Here is a 20256-nt window from a genome sequence, read left to right as displayed (position 1 = left end):
GTTTAGCACTGTTGGTCCCTGCTCAGCAGGTCTCTGCTCCTGCTCTCCTCTACTGGGATAAGTGCCCTGTGTTTATATGCTGTTTGTATTTTGGGGTTCTTATTTTAATTTTTAAAAGCTTTTGCTTTAGTTTTAGGTTTATTTCTATGTCCCCACAAGTCTGGAGGCAGGGCAGCACTGTACACAACCTGAGATTATGACAATCTCGGTATCGCAGCACTTCAGAACACAAATTTCAGGACAGAAAGTTGATTCACTAACTTTCTGCTGATGTTTTTCCTCACTGTGCAGGTTTGGGTCCCTGAATGAGACGCTGTATTCATTGAATGATAGAGTGGCTTTGGGTTGGGAGGGACCTTAAAGTTTACCTAGTTCCAACACCCCTGCCATAGGCAGGTGTGCCAACCACTGGACCAGGTTTCTCAGGTGTTTGCAGCCACATCCTCTGTGCACATGCCAAGGCAGCTTGTGGCCCCCCAAGAGCTGTTTCCTGTGCAGATTGCCCGTCAGGTCTCCCTGCAGCACAGTTACTGAAAAAGGGTGATGGGAGCAGAGCACAGAGGCACCCTCTGAGGTGGAGTCATCAGGCTGGGTGGTGCTGAGACGGGTCGTGCCCATACCAGCTGTGGGGTGCTGCTGCCTAGGTTTGTTTGCAGCTGAATGTGAAGGTCCTCTCGTCTGAATGTTTATTGGTGTGGGGTCAGAATGATGGTGTCCCCTAGCCTGATCTGATTTTCTCGCATCATAAAGCTTTTAGGTGCTGAAATAGGTAAAGGTGACTGGGAGGTGCCTTTGCCCCTGTGGTGCAGGGTGTTGGTGCTGAGCTGGGGATTCTCTTTGGGCTTACAGCCACCCTGTCCTGCTTGACCCTTTTTGGAAGGAGACCCCATCCCATTAAAAACCCTTCTTTGTTCCTGCACTGGGCACGGAGAGCATTGCTGAAACTGCTGAAACCAAGTCTGCTCTTCAATGTTGTCTTGCATCCATTCTGGTTTTTTCTGTGTTTTTTTGTTACCCGGTACACTTCCTTTGGTACCAGGGTGATGAAATGAAGTGCAGTGGATCAGCAGAGCTCAATTCATTACTTGGTTGCTTTTTCCACTGGAACTGGGAGTGTCAGCCAGAAAGGTCCAGGTCTGTGTGCTGCTGGGCAGCCCTGAGGGTGAGAGACCAAACTAGCAGACACTCCTTTTTACTGAAGGATGTCCTCCTGCTCCTGGCCTTCACTTTCAGAGATCTGCGTGCTGCAAAACCTGAGCAGTTGGATTATTTTAGGGAGCAGAAATGAATAGCAGATGCTCAATGCTGCTTAGCCATCCCCCACTGGAACTTGCTGTTCTCCCTTCGAAGTGCATGTACAGCTGAAGATCTTGAGATGTTCAAAAATACCAGCACCACTTTTCTTGAGATAGGGTTTAAAAAAAAACAAACTCAAAAGAACCAACTCAAACCTAGTGCTATTACAGGCTTTGGTTACCCGGGTGAGGGATGGGAAGATGCTGGAATGGGAGGGAAAAGGAGAACAGGAGGGAGCCCATGGCACATGCTTGTAGCAGGGCTGTCCATGTGTTTCCCAAGGTCTAGTTTGATGCAAGGCGAGAAATCAGGATCTGAGACAGCAGCACACAGCTCACTCCTGGTGAAGCAGGAGAGCCACTGCCTGTCCTGCCTCTCCTGTCACCCTGTCCTGCTTGGCGCTGGCACGGGAGCAGGGTGAGTAACACAGGTGACCCCTGCTGCCACCTGAAGAGACCAGTTTGCTAATTCAGGGATGTGTCACGGAGATTACAGGGGAGGGTGGCAGGTTTCTTTAGAGCCAGCTAAGCGCTTTGTTAAATCATGTCTTAGGGGAGGGGAAAAGTAAAATGTATCCTGTAAGCCTTTGCTGCTTGCCAGGGCAGCCCCGCTTTTTAATTTGACGTGCTGTAATTAGTCCAGCCGCTGTAGGATCCTTGTCAGCTCCTGCGGGCTTGCTTGCTTCTGCCTGCTCTGTAATTGCTGCTTTAGGGGGAGAAAACTAACTAAACAAAAAAATAAAATCGTGAAGTGTTTTGTACAAATCCCAAGCTGTAAATGATTTAGCAGGTGAAACAGAAATGTGCTGTGTATTTCCAGGAAGCAAGAGACTGCACCAAAAAGGATGCGGCGCAGCTTGCGGCTCAGCCACGATGTGCCTTCTGCAGAGTCATGTTGTTGGGAGCCTTTTTTTTTTTTCCCCCCCTTCTGAATATATTCTTGTTGGCTAATATCCCAGAATAGGTAGCAGAGCAAGAGGCGAGGGATTATATAACACAGCCAAGTGATTTATGTGCTTATCTCTGCAGCTGAGCAGTGTTAGGATCTCTGGTCCTTTTTACCTTCAGTGTAGAAAATGTTTGAAAATTCGAGGTAACACTGACTTGTTCCCTCTCTCTGAACTTAGCCTGTGGCTGTTTGAAAATGTGTTTCCTATTGCTTTGCATGCTGAGCAAGGGTGTGTCTGCCTTTCTTTTGATATGCCTTTTGTTCTTGGTGACTTATCTCCACTGCCATAACTGACATTAAATCCATGGACCAGATGTCTTCTGGAGGAAGCAGAGATGCTTTTTGATAAATGGAGCTTCTCTTGGGGGTGGAGAAGCATCGTTGCAAAGGAATTAAGGGAATAAAGCTTTGGGATTGGAGGTCGGTAGAGATAGATGGTTTTATAGCAAAGCCCAGTTGTTTGTAGTTCAGTGTCTAAAAACTGGTGTCCTTTTACCTTGTCTGATGCAATGAGGAGCTGAGTTACAGCAGAGTTCCTTGAAGAGTGTAAAAATAGCACCAGGTTTTTTCTCCTGTTGCTAATGCAGCTGGTTTAGAGTGGGTTCAGATGTGGTTGGAGGCTCAAAGCAGAATATCCCTTGTGGTCTCGCCAAACCCAACATTTGCACCGGGTCATAAAAAATCGTGGAAAGGCAGAGGAGCTGAGAAATAGCTCAGAAACAGCCGCTAGCCTGGATTTCATCCTGGTTTGTGTTACTCAGAAAGGTAACTATTTGAACAAGTGCAGATTAACAAATAGAGAAGTAAAGTTTTACAGGTCAGAGCTGCCATCTGCCTGTGTTTTTTGTCTTGTCAGTGAGCGCCTGCCTCATGCCGGAGCCTCTCAGCCTTGAAATGCAAAGCTGGTCTGAATTCTCCTGGGGTGGCCAGGTAGCACATACTGCTGAAACACAATTAGCAGTATTTACCACCCTGGCAGGGTTGCAGTGTAAATGATGCTTACTTTCACCGAGAAGTGTGGTGTCAAATTTAAGCAATTATAATCATAGCTGGGGATGTGTCTGGAGAGCGTGCTGCTACCTGCACCGGTTCCATTCCACTCCTGCCTTGCTGAGGTCCTTCCTGTGGGCACAATAAGTTGTCCATGGTCACACAGCTCTGGGACATCCCTTGTGATCCTACAGGGGTTTGTTGACTGGGAGGACTCCTTTTGCCTGCTGTTGTTGGCTGATACCTCCTGTTTGTTTTCCAGCTGCTCATGCTCCTTGGCACTGTTGATGGTCAGTCGAAGCTGACCTCTGAGCAGAATGCCATCAGCCTCTCCCCTGGCAAGTACCACCACCTCGACCATGCCACCAACGAAGAGCTGACCTGTGACAAATGTCCTGCAGGAACCTACGTGTCTAAGCACTGTACGAAGAGTACCTTAAGAGAGTGCAGCCCTTGTCCAGACGGGACCTTTACCAAGCATGAGAACGGCATAGAGCGGTGCCACTCTTGTAGGAAACCCTGTGAACTGCCAATGATTGAGAAAACTCATTGTACTGCCTTGACTGACCGTGAGTGCACTTGCCTGTCTGGTACGTTTCAGACAAACGATACCTGCGTCCCTTACACGGTGTGCCCGGTCGGCTGGGGCGTCCGCAAGAAAGGAACCGAGACAGAAGACGTCAGGTGCAAGCCGTGCCCTCGTGGTACTTTTTCTGATGTGCCTTCTAGTGTGATGAAGTGCAAACCCTACACTGACTGCTTTGGGAAAAACATGGTGGTCATCAAGCCAGGGACGAAGGAGAGCGACAATGTGTGTGGTTCTCCGGCGTCCCTTCCGAACACGGCTTTGACTTCATCGAGCACTGAAGCGGGTGAGCAGCCCTATGAAGTTCCACCAACCACTGATCTTCCCAAAGGTAATGTCCACCCCTGAAACACAGGTGTGGTTGTGACTGAGGCATTGTGTTCCTGTCTTGGTCAGCACTGGTGTTAGGTTGTTAAAAAACAACCTGGTGTAAAGCCTGGGTGGTGCTTCTGCTTCATGGCATCGGATTGCCCTCAGCTGTATTAAATCACATTTAATAACATTTTCACTGAGACTGCAGTCCTGGTTGGACTTCTGGCTGTCCTGCTGTTGGGGCTGAAAGGACATGACTTTCCCCAGCCTCTTTTCCTGTCTCTGTGATGTGCTGGCACAAGTCTTTGTGCAGTTGTGGTGAACCTGGGTTGGGATGCAGGTGGAAAACCCCTGCAGTCTCCCTGCAGCAGGGAGATTCCTCCTCTGATGGATTCATTGCTTTTGTGCCTGTGCTTTCCTTTCTGCATTTCACTCTGTACTGTGTCACAGTACTGGTTGAATGGGAACCCTTGCTGAAACAGCCCTGCAGGAGCCTGGGCTGTCCCGTAACTTTTTTTCCTACAATCTCTTAAGATTACTGTGTGGAATTCCTCTTTCATCCTCACAGCCTTTATGGTGTCCCTGGTTTCAGGACTGCTGTAGGACTCCACTTAAGGTGGTATTCTGCACTCCCTGGAAAGCAGCTTCCCTGCAGTGTCTCACTTGAGGCATTTTAATTAAAAAATGCAACTTTTGATGACCTCAACAGCTGAGTTAGTAAATATAATAGCAGGAAAGTGTTGACAGTAGTAGGCTTCCACCTTTGTTAGGTCTCAAAACTTGCCCTGGTGTTGGTGTATCACTGGGAGAGTACAGGAGGGTGTTTCCTGAACTTTGAAATCAACTGTTGGCAATTGCGTAAAAGTTGAAGCATTTTCCCTGTTTGTGTCCTGATTAGAGTGTTTTGGGTAACCAAACTGGGGGCAAAACCAGGTAGGGATGAATACACCCACTCGTCTCAGCTGGGATGAGACACAATCTGCAACAGATGATGTTCGAAAATAATCTGTAGTTTTTATCACAACAGCCCTTCTTCCTCTTTTCGCCAGGCTTTGGCTCACATTTCACATCTGGCTGGGACCTGAGAGGTTTTGGTTGATAACGAGACTTAATAAAGATGGAAGGTAGCTCTTAGGGGGAAGTTCGGTTGCTTCAGAGACCTATTTTGTAGTTGATTCATCTGCAGCTGCTGGCAGGGCTGATAAAAAAAAAGATTTTACTTCCTTAACAAACCCAGTGGAGAGACACTAAGCCTACAAATTGTCATATATTTTTGTATTTCTAGTCCAAATGTGAAATTCCACAAATGAGCTAAAATTAATGTTCCTAAACCTAAAAAGAAAAACCAACTCACTTGAAGTTGTTGGTTTTCTGAGAAATGCTAAACGTGGGACAAACACAGACTGACAACATGCCTTCAATAACTCATTTTTTGTGATAAGCTGCCTCTAGCCTTAACCAGGAAGGGTCAGTTTTACCTTGAGGCTCCCTCTGTAACTGTACCCATCTGTTCCCAGAGGCAAACCTCAACTTCACCTCTACTCTTTCTCGCTGCCTGGCGTTGGGTTTCTGTCTGCTGGCCAAGCTGATGCTCAGGCAGGTCTTAGCCGGTGATGTGATGCCATATCGCATCTCCGTGGCCGTGACACTCAACTCTCCTCTCCTCCCGCAGGTCTGAACTCTTCAGTTCCCGATTTTGTTCCCTCTCCAGCGCCGCGCGCGTCCAGCAGCATGGTGGAGCGGGCACGGTACTACAACGAAACCTCAGCCAACGAGACGGACGGCGTCGGCAGGACCCTCGTGGGCTCTGGCACCACCAGCCAGGCCCAGAGCTACCGGCACAAGCAGACCAGCCAAGCGCTGGAGAAGCAGCCATCCCTGGAGATGATGGGGGGCGAGAAGCCCAGCGTTCCTTACAGGCCTCCCCGACGAGGCTCGCAGAACGTCCACCAGCACTTCGACATTAACGAGCATTTGCCGTGGATGATCGTCCTGTTCCTGCTGCTGGTCCTGGTGGTGATCGTGGTCTGCAGTGTCAGAAAGAGCTCACGGACTCTGAAGAAGGGACCCCGGCAAGATCCCAGTGCCATCATGGAAAAAGCTATTATGAAAAAGTCCACCACCCCCACACAGAACAGGGAGAAGTGGATCTATTACTGCAACGGGCACGGTGAGCAGTAGTGACCGTGTGATGTCCTCCACACCCCAACCCAGGGCTGTGGAGGGGCCACCCCCACAGCCAGTGACCTATGACTTTCTTCGTTCGGTGGGTCTTGTAGTGAGAGCAAAGCCCATTTTGGTTCCTCAGATGTTTCTTCATCCTTGGCTTCTCCTTCCAGTTCCCATGGTGTGTCCCTGCTCCTGAAGGAAGGGTTAATGGAGGGAGTGTCACCTACTCGCTCCAGCTTCTCTTCTTCTTCTCACACAGCTTCTCTGGCTTCTTCCCTTCTTCCATTGGTAGAATGATTTTCAATGAAGGTACCTTTTTTTTAACCCCATTTCCTTCCCACTTTTCTTCTGTTTCACATGGACCCTATTTTCTCAGTGACTCAGGCATGGATCTGGTTGTCTCTCGTGTTGTCCTCTATCCCCTCATCCCCATCTGTTTCTGGAAGGCTGAGTCATCCCCCACCTCTTGGCACTGCCTCAATTTCAGTTCTTAGCCCTAAATCCCAAGTGCTGGCTTGTGTCCAAGCCCTTTGCTCGCACTGGAGCTAGAAGGGTTATCCTTAAAGGCTGACTTATGGATGTGTACAGCTCCACAAGTGTCATCGGGTCTGCCTGGACTCTCTTTTTGGTAGTGTTTTCATTTAGTGGATGATTTGCTGTCAGCTTTCTGATGAAACTTCAAATCACATGTTGTGATCTTCAAGTTGAAATTTGTAAAAATAAGTGATAAACTAGTGGTAGCATGACTGTGAGCACCGAGCAGCCATGATCTCCCTAGTGGGATGCACAGTTCTTCCTCTGCAAAGCTCCCATGGCAATTTTGACCTTCCCTGATCCTGTGCAGACTGACAAGTCCTTACTTGCTTTGGGTTGACGTTGCTCAACCTTAAACATCCGTTCACAGTCAACCTTTAGAAAAGCACATTTAACAAGGGGGGGGTGGCAAACAAAGAAAGGATTGAACAAAGATTGGAAGATTTAAGAGAGATCAGTCCTTGATGAAAGTCATCCTTGAGTGCTTAAGTACAAAGCAAAGAAAGTTCTGAATAGGGCGTCTTCTGTCATGTACTCTCTTCACCTTCCTGCTGATTTATAGACCTACACTTTGTTTGCCTTCATTAATTCATTTATACAACCAGTAAGATCTTGTTGGAATTGGTTTTCTGCCTTCTCTTGTGTTTGTGTTGCTTATCAGTTTCCTTTTAACTCTTGTGTTCTTGGGTTACAGTTTCTTAAACTTTTTTCTGGTTTTGATAACTTTTTCCCTGCACTTCATTATCCCTAAAATCTGTGGCACCCAAAGCATGGTCTGTGAGACTGTGATGAGTCTTCTGCAGTGGAGTTGCAGAACCTTATTAGACATCCTTGTTCGTGGGCACTGCCTTGTTTGTGGAATACATGGGTTTGGCCATGATTCATAGGTCAAAAACTAGTGGTTGTTGCTAACTTGCAGTAACCCTTTCCCCCAAGACCTTAGTTACTAGTTGGTTGAATTTTCAATGCTTTCCTGTTTCTTGAAGCACCTCAGAGGAGGGCAGTTTGTACTGGACAGGGAATGGTCAAGTGCAGGGACCAGACCATGCTGCTTTGAGTGGGTGCAGCTCTGGATTCTATCCTGGTATTTCAGACCATGCTGAAATGCCCACGTTGCAGCTGATCTTTCTGGAAGCCATCTTAGAGCTGCCTGTGTGGGCACTGCTTTGTGTTGGGTCACTAATCATGTTTCAGGTTAAGGAAACAATGCAGGTAAGAGAAGGATCACCTGGAGAGCAATGACCTGTTTTAACCTATTTAGATAAAACCTCACCTCTCAGATCTTGTCATCCTTTGGGGGTGGCATCATTCAAGGTCAGCCTGTGCTTCCCAGGGTGAGTTGTTCCAGCCTTCTCTGTCACGTTAACAGCTGCATAAATTTCGCAAGACCCTTGGTAAGTTTTCCCTTTGTCTTGGGAAATAAGCTGGGTGTAACAGCAAAACCACACTTAGGTGATAAACCAGCTTGATGTGATTGAACCTCTCTGGTCTGGAGGTAAATGGCTCCGTTACTCTCAGTCATTCCTGCAACAGTCACGAAGATTCCCTCCTGGCATGGGTGGCTTCTGACTTCTGCCACCAAATGTTCTCAGATGAACTTTGTGTAATCAACGCAGGCAAACAGGCACAAACCAATTAATGCTTTGTCTTGCTTTTAGTGCAAACAAAATCATGTTGTGTTAGCTGGAAGGGCCTTGCTCATTAGTTCTTACTTGGTGGTGCTTCTCTGTTGTGTCAGATATGGAAATTATTTCCCTCTGCAGTGGTGCATAAATCCCTCTCTGCCTTTCCTGTTGAAATGTCTGGCTCTTAAGACTGTTTACTTGAAAGGAGAGGTGTAGTGCCATAAAGGAATTGACCTTTTATTCAATAACTGGCTGTACAGCTGGGATGTTCTGCAGAGCTGCCGTGTCATGGCTTAGCTTTCTGCTGCTCCAGTGTTTGTTCCCAAATCATGCTTCATCCTGAAGCAGCATTTCAGACAGGGGTGAGTTTAGCAAGGAGCAAACTTCAGGCTGTTGCAGAGGGGAAATCTTTCCCCTCCTGTGCTGCTGTGTGGATCCCTTCATGGTAGGCAACCAGAGCAAAACTCCTGAGATGCAAGGACCACAGCTGCTCCCCGGGTTCACTTGCCAGCCTGGTCTGTGGTTGCACAAGGGGTGTAGAGAGCAATCAGAGTGTAAACCATCTTTGTGGCTGGGGGTGCAGCCCCTGGGCTGGGTGATGGCAGTGCACCCACATCTGGATGACCTCCATCCAGAGGTTGGCTGGCACACCAGCAAGGGGCTGGGGTGTGTTTATTGCCTGTTTACATAGCTCTTGCAAACAGTCTGCCCCCGTTTGTTCCTCCTCCCTCGTAATCCTTTCAGTAAACATTGAAAGGAAAGTCCGGATCTGACATAAGCACTGGAGCCTCTCCTCAGAGGAGCTGTCCTTGGGCTCCTGCCCTCACACTGGCAACCCCCTGAGCCTCTCATGGCACCAGGTGGGCCTCCAAGGCTTTGCCTGTTTGGGGGATTTTATTACTGATTTCTCCAAGGATGTGCTGGGTGAAGTGTGGTCAGGGTGGCACTAGCCCTGCTCAGTACTGGAGCAAAGACATGGCTCTGTGGTTGGGTTCCTTACCAAAAGAGGACGGGTTGGGTGGGGAAGCAGGGGCTCAAACTCTTACCCAGTTCCTGAAAGGACTGAATTCCTGAATTGTTTAAATAATTGAGATGGGTGTGTGATCCTGATCAGCAGTTGTCAGGAGGAGTTTCACTTGTTCTCATCTCCCCATGAGCTGGTATCTGTGCCCTGTCCTCTCTCTGGTCATAATACATGCCTTAAATAACAGCCCAAACATAAAAATAGAAGTAGCTTTGGAGGCTGGTGTTAGAACTAGACCCGTGTCCTCGGCATGGATGTGTTCCAACCAAGGTGGCAAATGCCAGTGCTTCTCACTGGATTAAATGGTTCAGAGGTCTGGGAAGAGCTTGCAATGACTAATGGCCTGAGTCATGAGCCAGCCTACTTCCACATCTGTCCTTGTGTCCACCCTCACAGCAGGGGCTGTCCAGAGAGATGGAGAAGGTCCAGCAGTGTAGCTGTGGTTGGAGAAGCTGGACCTCTTGCTGCCTCAGCTGGCTCTGGCTTTGCAGTCCTGCAGATAGGATTCCAACAGTTGACAGTTTGTCAAAGTTTTCCTGAGAAATTATCCACGTGGTGCCTGAATGACATGAGTACAGGGCTCATAGGGCTCTGTGGTCTTTCTTTTAGAAGATAAAGAGCAGCTTACACGCTGGGTTCATGTCTTTATTTTAGCAAATACCTATTTCCTTTCTTCAGATGTTTCCACAGGTGAGAAAATGGCCTTGCAGAAGCCTTTCAGTAAAAACTGAGAATTGGAGCTTGTCTCTCAAATGCCTTGGAAATGCCAGATTTGCCATCATGCCAAATATGAAGATGGGCTTGAATTCTTTTTGCAGAAATTGCTGATACTGTTGCTTTTGGCTTTCATCCATTTAGTAGCAGAGGATGAAAGACAAAGACTACAAAATGTTAGAGTAAAACCTGTGTGGAGAAGCAGCTGTCTGAAATGATATGCCAGGAGGCATGAAAAGAATTTGGTGATTTTTGTTTTTTTGGAGTTGAAAGACTGAAGAACAGATCTTGGCAACACTGGCCTGGCATGACATGCCACTTCCCTTTTATTTTTCTTCAAGTCTTGTAATTGCACATTATTGCAGTGGGTGGTGAGAGCAAAGCCAGGAAGCCTCTGGTTAAATAATCAGAGAAATTAACTGTTCTGCAGAAGCTGTTTACAGCTGGGGTGGAGCTGAGACTTGACTGCATGTAGAAGAACATGTGCTTAAAATGGCTCAAAACCAAAGTGGGGAGTTGAGATGTGATGCTGGAGAGATGGGGGGGTGTTGGGATTTGGGGGTCTTGGTTTGTCAGTTCTCAGCACACTGGGCGTCAGGATCTTCTTGGTTGGGGATGTGTAAGGAGTAGTCCTTGGTTTGCATGCTGGTTGCTGAGGGACTAGGGCTAGGCTTGAGCTTGGTCTGCTCCCAGGGAAGTCATCGGGGGTGTTGAAGGGGGACCACGTCTTGTACCTTGGAGAGCCTGATGCTGTGCTGCAGCTCCAAAGCACATTCCCATGTGAATATAACCAGTGAGTGTGTGGGGATGGCAGGGTCATTGTAAGCTGGTTTCAAATAGAATCAGGTACTCATTTATGGTTAGTTGGAAGACACTTATCGAACTAAAATTACATGATTCTTCATGTGCAAGAGACAGCATGTTAGGGTTATGTGTGGGCTTTTTAAGTCAGTCTTTTCTAGAGATCCATCACCCAATGAAGGGAAGCAAGTGCATGGAAACAGTCCATCTGAGGATGTTATTCCTCAGGCCTATATAATTACTACTCTGAATAAGGAAACTGCTGCAGGCTTGGCACTCACAGGTCTATGGGGTGACACTGAATGCTACTTTAGGACCCCTCCTTAGTGCTTATGTTGGCAAGGTGAAGGCCACTTGGTGTAGAGGTTTGTTTGGCAGAGGTAGTTTTCTCTGTGATCAGCAGCTCCTGAACAGGTCCCAGCTGGTGGCAAAAGGATGGTGCTGGGAGGCAGGGTAAGGATGGAAGAGCTGCTGTAGAAACAGCTGGGCAAATAAGCAATCCTTTCAAGCACTGAAGCTTCACCAGCCTCAAGCTGTGGTGGCCTCGAGGTTTTGTACTCAGGCCACAGGTGGGGCAGAGATGCCCAAAGTATCTCAGGAGGGCAGGTGTGCCCATTGCTGCTGACATAATTCGGTAATTGTGGCTACGCCTGGAGAGGAGCAGCCCTGGGCTTGCGTGCAAAGCCTAATTCAGCTCTGGCAGGCAGAGCATGAGATGAGGGATTGATGTCTCTCCACCTGCCAAAACGGAGAGGCAGAAGGTATTGTGTGTTTTTTTTGTTTTCCAAAGCAGTCTCTCCTCTGGCAGCTGCAGCTTGGTGATGTGCAGATGACTGCTGGTCCTCTGATTACAGCATGTCCACCTCTGCAGCGAGAGACCAAGGCAGAAGGAGAGCTGCTTAAATTAGAAGAGGCAGGAATGTGCTGGGCACCACAAGGAGTATGGATGCTCCCTCACTTGAACTTGTTCTGCTGCATTTCGTGCTGTGTTTGCTCCTACACGGGCACAGTGGTTTGCTTTGGATGGCATGGAGCAACTCTTCATCTGCAGCACAAACCTCTGCCACGGGAGTGTTGGGGTGGCACCTGACAAGTTCAGAACACCGTCGTCTTCAAACCACCCAACGTAAAACATTGCTCAGGTTTGCCCAAAAATAATTTTGTCCTTTTGGGAAGCTATGTGATTTCCAAAGGGCATATGCAGGAGCTGACCAGGGCTTCATGATGAAAGGGACCCTTGGAAAGTGCAAATGTGGGAGACTGCTGTTGTGCTTAGAGAGGAAGAAACCTAATCATGTGCAGGCTTTATCATCTCATGTTCCTCAGCCTTACTGCATTAGCACCAAAGATTGGTGCTTGATCACTTTTAATGTGTGTTGCTACGTGAGCCATCTATCTGCAGCATGTACAGGGCTGTGAGGAGCTCCCCTTAGAAGCTGGAACAGTTGCTGCTCCCAAATCTGCTTCAGAAAAGAAAACCCAAATTATGCCACAGTCAACATTCCTGGGTGGCCCCTGTGTTAATTTAATGAGGGACTGGGATTTGTGCCTGCCCATTAAGGTGTAGGGCCGAGTGTGGGAGGCAGGGCAGCTCTGCAGGAGAGGAGCATTGTCCTTGTAGAAAACCACTCTGAGACCAGGGTGTTTTTGCCAAAAACTCGACACCAGTTTCAGCACCAGGAGGGCTGTGATTTCTCACATCAGTTAGGGTCTCACATATCACTCCTCGAATAACAAGGTTGGAGGTTTTTTTTTGGTTTTTTTCCTCACTCTCCAAGACTGGGAGGAAAAAAAAAAAGTAGGAGGTGAATTTAATCCTCGAGTTGGCATCTGTGGGTGTCTGGATATTTATATGGCTCTGGCTGTGGCAGTCTGTGTGCTCAGGGTTACCAGCTGTCCCAGAGGGTTATAATGAAGGTTAACTCTGCAAAAGTCGTTTAAAATTTAATAATTACATAAAATACTTATGCTGATCATTCTCATGCAAACTAAAGCAAAAGCTAGTCCACTCAGCAGGTCCCTGGTGTAACATCCTGTGATGGTGGGCAGGAGTTCAGATGGATCCCAGGAGGTTTGGACCAAGGGGCTGCTACAGAGGTGACTTTGACATAGTGCATTGGGAAAAGAGGTCTTATGATGATTTTCAAGTTCCCAAGTTATAAACATGCTCATAACTGCATGTGGCTGGTAATAGATCTCTCTCCACTGTCTGGTTTGGTTATTTTCCTGAAAACTTGTGGGAAGTGATTGTTAGAAGTCCTCTTCTGCCTTGCAAGATTTTCAGTTTTGTCTTTTAAAAAGCCCAACAAACTCCAAATGTATCATTTTGTGGTTTGTTGCCCAAACAGTTCTTGCTAAGGATGTGAGTCACTGGGTCCTGGGGAGGTCTGATAGCAACACTGTCCTCCATGGTTGAGAAAACTATTCTGTTACTAACAGGTCTTCATGAGTGTGTCCTTTCCAACTGTCTGACAAAAAACCCTAGAGATCATCTAGTTTCTATGCCCCTGCTCTGGGCAGGGATACCACCCACTAGACCAGATTGCTCAGACCCTGTCCAACCTGGCCTTGAACATTTCCAGGGATGGAGAAGCCGCAGCCTCTCGGAGCTGCCTTTTTCCAAGGCTTCACCACCCTCACAGGGAGGAATTTCTTCATTATGTCTAATCTAACCCTGCCCTTTTTTTAGTTTAAGGCCATTCCTTCTTTCCCCTGTGTCTGTCACTACATGCCCGTGTTCAAGGTCCCTCTCCAGATCTCTTGTAGCCCCTTCAGGTATTGGCAGGCTGAAGTAAGGTCACCCTGGAGCCTTTTCTTCTCTAGGCTGACCAGTCTTCTTACAAGAGGTGCTTCAGCCCCTTGACCATTTTTCTGTCCTTCTCTGGACCTGATTTAACAGGTCCACATCCTTTTTATGTTGGGGACCCCAGAGCTGGACACAGCACACCAGCACCTCCAAGTCCTTGGCAGAGCTGCTGTCAGTCTCTTCATCCTCCAGCCTGTGCCAATACTGGTGATTGTCCTGACCCAACTGGGCAATCTTCCCAAACTTCCTTATTTAGGACCTGAAGTATATTTTTAGTGGTAGGGGGAGGAATTGAGTTTCCAATAACTTTCCCTTTTTGGCAGCAATTGGTGAAACCTTTGCATTTTGGAAAAGTATTTGTGTTGCACACTTGGAATTTCTAAGTGCTGGTTTGTTGGGCTGTGGTATCTTGTCAGCTGGAGTGTGGATATGGCATGTCCTGGCTCTCTTGTACAGGCTCTCAGTGTGTGCTGAGACATAAAAATAGGCTGCTGTGGCTGTGTTTCACATGAGTCAGGAGGATATTTGGAGGAGGGAGGTGGGCTGAGCTCAGGAGTAGAGCTGGCTTTGCAGTGATTTGGAGCTTTTATCTGGGTGTAGGGGAGGGTTGGGCTGCATCACTGTTTTTTCTGTCTGACTAGTGTGTGCCCTTGGGCTGTGCTCTCTTATCTGTGATGCTTCATCCAGCCTGCCTGTCACAGTCAGGATTTGTCACAGCATGTGCTGCACAGATTAGGATTCCCATCTCTGGAATACCTCTGTATGTAAGTGGTGGGAGCTCAGATTGGTACTGGGATGGTGGAGGTCAGTTTCCCCAAGTGTCATGGGTGAGCTGGTGGGACCTCATCCCTGGTGATGAAAGGCTGGAGCATGGAGTTTCCTGAAATCCAGCCTTTCGTGAGGCTGTCTCTGGAACCCTGGGCTGCTGAGTTGCTCACTCTGTGGGACTGTATATGCCATAGGTCCTGGGAGATCTCCTAAAATTTCCTTCCCAGCTGTATAAGGCACCTATAAAACTTGAACTGATGTTGTGTTAATCCTTTTCTGTGCACTGTGTCCCTTCATTTCTGGTGGGGTGAAAGGACGCATGGCTTGGAGGGGCTCTGAGCACGAGGTTTCCCCTTAAAGGTGCATTTTCTTGAGGAGCACTCTTGTGAAAAATGTTGCTTGACTTGAGCTCTGAGAATGAAAACAAATGACAGTGTGAAAGGGTGGGGAGAGAAAGGAGCCTCAGCACCTCTGTGGCTGTGGTTTGACTTCCCTGCATCTGCTGCTGGATGTAGGGCAGCTCCTCCTCTTGCGCTTGAGTTTGCTTGAAGATGTGGAAAAATAATGGCAGAGAATAGAAATGGTGCCTTGCAGGTGCTGTATGTGAGCATGCCAGCCCCACACTGCACTGGCTCCTTGCCCTGCTTGAGGCCAAATGATGCTGAAGAACTGGGTCTGTGTCCAACCTGCAAATAGCACGGCCTGGGAGACCAGTGAGGCTTGTCCAGAACAAGCATTAAAGCTCAGCCGAGTCCCAAGTGCGTGTTTGATGACCAGCTTGGTGACGTGGAAGGACTGATGTCTCTGTCTACTTCAAACCACACCGCAGTGGGGTGGGGCACATCTGAAGGAATAGGAAGTGGGTGGGAAAAATCTTGAACCAGATTCAAAACAAGCAAGTGGAAGTCACTGAATAAACTGAAATCGTGTTTATGGGGAGGTTGAGACAGAGGTGAGCAGTGTCCAGAGAAGGGCAATGAAGCAGGTGTGAAGGGGCTGGAGCACAAGTCTGAGGAGGAGTGGCTGAGGGAGATGGGGATGTTTAGCCTGGAGAAGAGGCTCAGGGGGAACCTTATCAGTCTCTACAAATACCTGACAGGGGGCTGTAGAGAAGTGGAGGCCCTGCTTCTCCAGGAAGGTCTTCCTTCCTGGAGCTGAATGGGAGGACCTTTCTGGAGAGGCAGGACTTGTGTTTGCTTGTACCACTCTGGAGGCATTTATCCATTTCCAGACTTGTCTCCATTTGTTCCAGTTTGCCCTAGCTGTAGATGTGCCTGGTTGTGCCTGTGTTCCCATGTGTGTGTGCTTCCTTGGGCTTCTCACTGGCCTGTGCACAGCATCTTGGCCTTGTCCTGGCTTGAAGGTGGGGTTATCCCCACCTTAAAATTTAATGGGGTAGTGGTGTGATAAGTGGTGTGGCCCAGCATAGCATTTAGAGACTTGCAGTGTTAAGATAACCAACTGAAATGCCACCTGCTCAGGATGTCCTGGATCCTTCCAAGATTTGTCCTTGCCTGTTCTGGGCTGACCATGGAAAACACAACTGAAAACACAGCTCAGCCAGATGCAGCCGTGGTGTTCCTCTTTAATTCCATTGTTGGAGGCATGAGCAAAGCTGGGTGGTTAGTGGTGATGGTTCCTGACATGATGATGAAGAGGGGTGGAGCTGTCTCCCACTTCAGCAGCAGGATGGCGACAGCTCTCCCAGGCTGTTCCTGTGGCCTGTGATAAAAAAGGAGGATGATTCAGGCTTTGCCAAGCTTGCAGCAGCTTTTTAGCATAACAGCAACATGGCTGTGACCAGCCTCACATGGGAAGCATGAAATGTATGGGTTAAAGCACCATCTCTGCTGAGCTTGGCCATTTTACTTGGGATTGCTGTGGTCTGGAGGTCTTTGAACACCATCTCCATCCCTGGTGTGCAGATGGGCACATGGTGGGAGAAAGTCCAAATGGGAGAAGATCCAGGACCTATGGTGGAGCTTTGATTTTTATTGCTGGGATTTTTGTAGGCACCTTTCCATCCTAACAGGATGTTCCAGAACTTGTTAGTGCTCTGCTGAGTAACTTGTAGGACTTCTGGAAATATTGAAGTAGTAGGATGATAAGCTTATTGTAAGCATTACCGTTTTGTTTTAGTGTGAGCAGTAATACTTGGCAGTGTGCAGCCACAGCTTGTCATGTAGTGGTTTTAATCTTATTTTTTAAGAACAGAGGGAGCAATGTTTTTGTTACTGACTGGAGCCAAATCTGCACTCTTGTCTACATCTCTTCATATCTCTCTGGGTTTTGTTTGCACAATATTGTAGTGGATGTAGCGAACATATGGGCCTTAAATTCATTTAATAGTTGCAAGAAAATGAGTTTAAGGTTCTTACAGTATTAAGGTAGACATTTCCAAATTCATTTTTAATGGAACATTTGTTCTCTAAAGATTATTACGCACTATTAAGTCCTGTGCTGCCTGGTGTGTTCTCGTGCCCAGGGACCTTATTGCCAAGGAATATAAACATGTTTATGGGCCCAATTTATTGAACAGTGAGATTAAATATACTAAGCTTGAAAATGTCAGTAGAAGCTTGAACGCTTTGTCATAAATCCTGAGTGAGAACATTTGGACATAAATGTCGTGCTGCCACATAAAACCGGTGCAAATCAAGTTGGGAGCAGCTGAAAACTTCTCTCACCAGTACAGCAGTTGTAAACCCTGGGATTTGTCAGCATTAAATGCATACATGGGAGCAGGTAGTATATGGGTTTTTTCTTTTCTGGGCTGACTAGATGTGCCACATGGGGGTCATAAACTGGCAGATTATGTTTTAATGCTTCTGTGTGTTTGATGTGCATGGGAGTGGGTGTGGGCAAAACTCCCACACAGCCATAATTCATTGTGTCACTGCAGGGCAGCACTGGCAGGGAGACTCAATGCTGCTCACTTGATGTGTATGTGTGTACATTAAAAAATGGGTAGCATTATCTCTCTCCCTCTCTGTGTGTGTGTGTGTGTGTATATATATATATATATAAACCTATAAACCTAGCAAAAAATAATTGCTGAATATGAGAGTAAGGAAGCTCTTAAAGATTTATACAGTGAGATAATGACTTAAATACTCTATATATATATCTCAGTGCATAAGTCGTTATCCATACATATCTATATATAGATATATAATAGGCAGCACCACACATGCTCATCCCTCTTCGCATTGCTGTCATTACCTTGGTGCACAAGCCTTGCAGAGCTTTTTATGCCCTTGTACTCACAGATTCTTATTTCTTTCATCCCCTGGATTGAGTGATAAAATTGAGCAGTGCTGCATAAATCAGGCACTTTACTGCTTTTATGCAAAAAACAGTTGGGTTTTCTGCTTTAAAGGACCTGACTTCAAACCTGAGATGTCATTTGGGCTTCTCCCCAACCTGGGTATGTGGTATCAGAATGCACAAGGGCTTGGCTGCCAGCATGGTCTGGGCTGCATGTGCTTCTGCACAGCCAGCCTGGATGCGAAGTCGTGGAGGGGGGGAATTTGGGATTTGCCTGGAAGCACACAGCTCAGTCCCTTGAACTGAGGGCCACTGGGTCTTCATCTGAGTAATGGGAAGCATTAATGACACCAGGCTTAATTCCTGCTGCTCTGTTGTGGTGCAATGTGCACCAGTATCTGATGAGCTGAGTCACATCAGTAACCCCAGAATAAATCCCAATAGCAGGTTCACAGCCTTTTCTCCATAGTTAGAACCAAGCCCTGTGGTTGGCTTTTCTGGTAAAAGAAAAATCTCTCCCCAGCTCTCACAACTCCATGTGAGATGGTACAAACACGTGTCTGTAAACAGCTGGGGGGGGAGGTGCAGTAGTTGTGGTGGGAGGAGGGCAGGGAAATACCAAATGTGGTTTGCACTTTGGTGTTCCTGATTTAGAGCAGGTTTAGCACTGTCTGTGAATGCTCCAAGAACTGTGGGCTCATGGCTGCGTTATCTAGTTTTGGAAGCAAAAACCAAAGTCTATATTTAGCAGATTTGATAAGCTTTCCTTAAGTGAGAAGAGGTTTGGTCAAAAATATCTTTGTGAGGCTTTATAGTCTTTTATATACTTCTTTTTATATAAGCATATGTACCTATATATGTAAAGTATGTATAATATGGACACAGATATACACAAATACATATAAAAGTATATCAGGCTGAATGGATACTTTCAGCCTGATACAGAGATGTGTGTGTAAATTATATTGGGTTTGTATGGTCAGGTTTTGGTAGCAGGGACCTACAGGGATGGTCCTGCAAGAAGCTGCCAGAAGTTTCACCCATGTTCAAGGGAGCCAGTGCCAGCCAGCTCTAGGATGGACCCACCACTGTCCAAGGTTGAGCCCATCAGGAATGGTGGGGAGTGCCTCTGGGACAACAGATTTAAAAGGAGGGGCAAAAAAAAAAAGCTGATAACTTCAGCCAGTAGAGAGAGGAGTGAGAACATGTGAGAGCAACAGGTCTTCAGACACCAGAGCCAGTGAAGAAGGAGGGGGAGAGAGGAGGCCACGCTGGAGCAAGTTTGCTGGCAGGACCTGTGGAAGGGACCCATGCTGGAGCAAGGGGAGGAGTGTGAGGATTCATCCCCCTCAGGAGAAGGGAGCAGCAGTGACAACGTGTGATGGACTGACCACAGATCCCATTCTCTGTCCCCCTGCACTGCTGAGGGGAGGAGAAAGAGAACTCAGGAGTGAAGTTAAACCTGGGAAAAGAGAGGTGGGTGGGAAGTGATTTAGTTTTTATTTCCCCATTACCTTATTCTGCTTTGATTAGCAAAAAGTCAAACTAATTTCCCCAAGCTGAGTCTGGTTTGCCAGTGACAGTCACTGGTGAGGGATCTTTCCCTGCCTATATCTCAACCCATGAGCCTTTTGTTATATATTGTTATATTTTCTGTCCCCTGTCCAGCTGAGGAGGGCGGGTATGGAACAGCTTTGGTGGGCACCTGTTGTCTAGGCCATATACATATATGTACACACAGCTTTATAATAGATACAAAACTGTGTGCCATGTTTCTGTGTGTATATATACATGCACATGTATAAAAAAGGATACTTGTATTAGTCTGTATAGTTGCTATTGATTTTTTTAAAAATGTATATATTTGGCTGTACGAGAGCTGTGGACTGAAGGTGCAACTGAAAGTTGGGAGATTTGATCTAAACTGCTTTAGAAAGTGTTAAATTTAGACCTGCTGGAAAAACCCCAGCTGTGATATTATTCTGTAAGCAGCTATTTTTGCTATTGTGCCTGCAGAGGGAAAGAAAAGTGCTCCCTGTAGTCAGGGGGGCACACTGGCTTGGGAGGAAACCCAAGGTGTGGTTATCTCTCTGGAAAAAGTAAGTCTCTCTTTGCAACTCAAAGTTGCTGACCCTTCATGTTGCTATTTGAAACAAGGTGTTGCTCAGCTTGATAAAACAGGGTTAATTAGTTATTTTGGAGGAGATATGGCTTTATTTGAATCTTTAACTCCTGACCTGTAGTAGACTCAAGGATAAGTGTGGTGTTTGCATTGCTCCCTGCCCTACACAGCAAAAACCCTCACTGTCTTGAGCCAGAATGTCTCCAGTGCTTTTCTGGAGGAAGCTGCCTTTTTGCTCTCTAGTTTCCTACCAGATCTTCCATTCACCCAGTGCTCACCTGGCTCAGTGTCTCC

At 47.2% G+C, this 20256-nt stretch overlaps 1 protein-coding gene across 1 annotated transcript in view; it reads left to right on the top strand.

Moving 5' to 3' along the window:
* Positions 1 to 20256, top strand: part of TNFRSF21 (TNF receptor superfamily member 21) — a 33836-nt gene that overhangs the window by 2203 nt on the left and 11377 nt on the right. Inside the window, exons 2-3 of the mRNA XM_062488427.1 lie at positions 3497 to 4151; positions 5805 to 6302. Coding sequence (XP_062344411.1) covers positions 3497 to 4151; positions 5805 to 6302 — 1153 coding nt within the window. The remainder of the gene's footprint in view (positions 1 to 3496; positions 4152 to 5804; positions 6303 to 20256) is intronic.

Source organism: Cinclus cinclus, chromosome 3 (assembly GCF_963662255.1).
Source record: "Cinclus cinclus chromosome 3, bCinCin1.1, whole genome shotgun sequence".
NCBI classification, from domain to species: Eukaryota; Metazoa; Chordata; class Aves; order Passeriformes; family Cinclidae; genus Cinclus; species Cinclus cinclus.
Note: the sequence above shows the minus strand (reverse complement) of the source record. Positions and strands in the feature narration are given on the sequence as shown.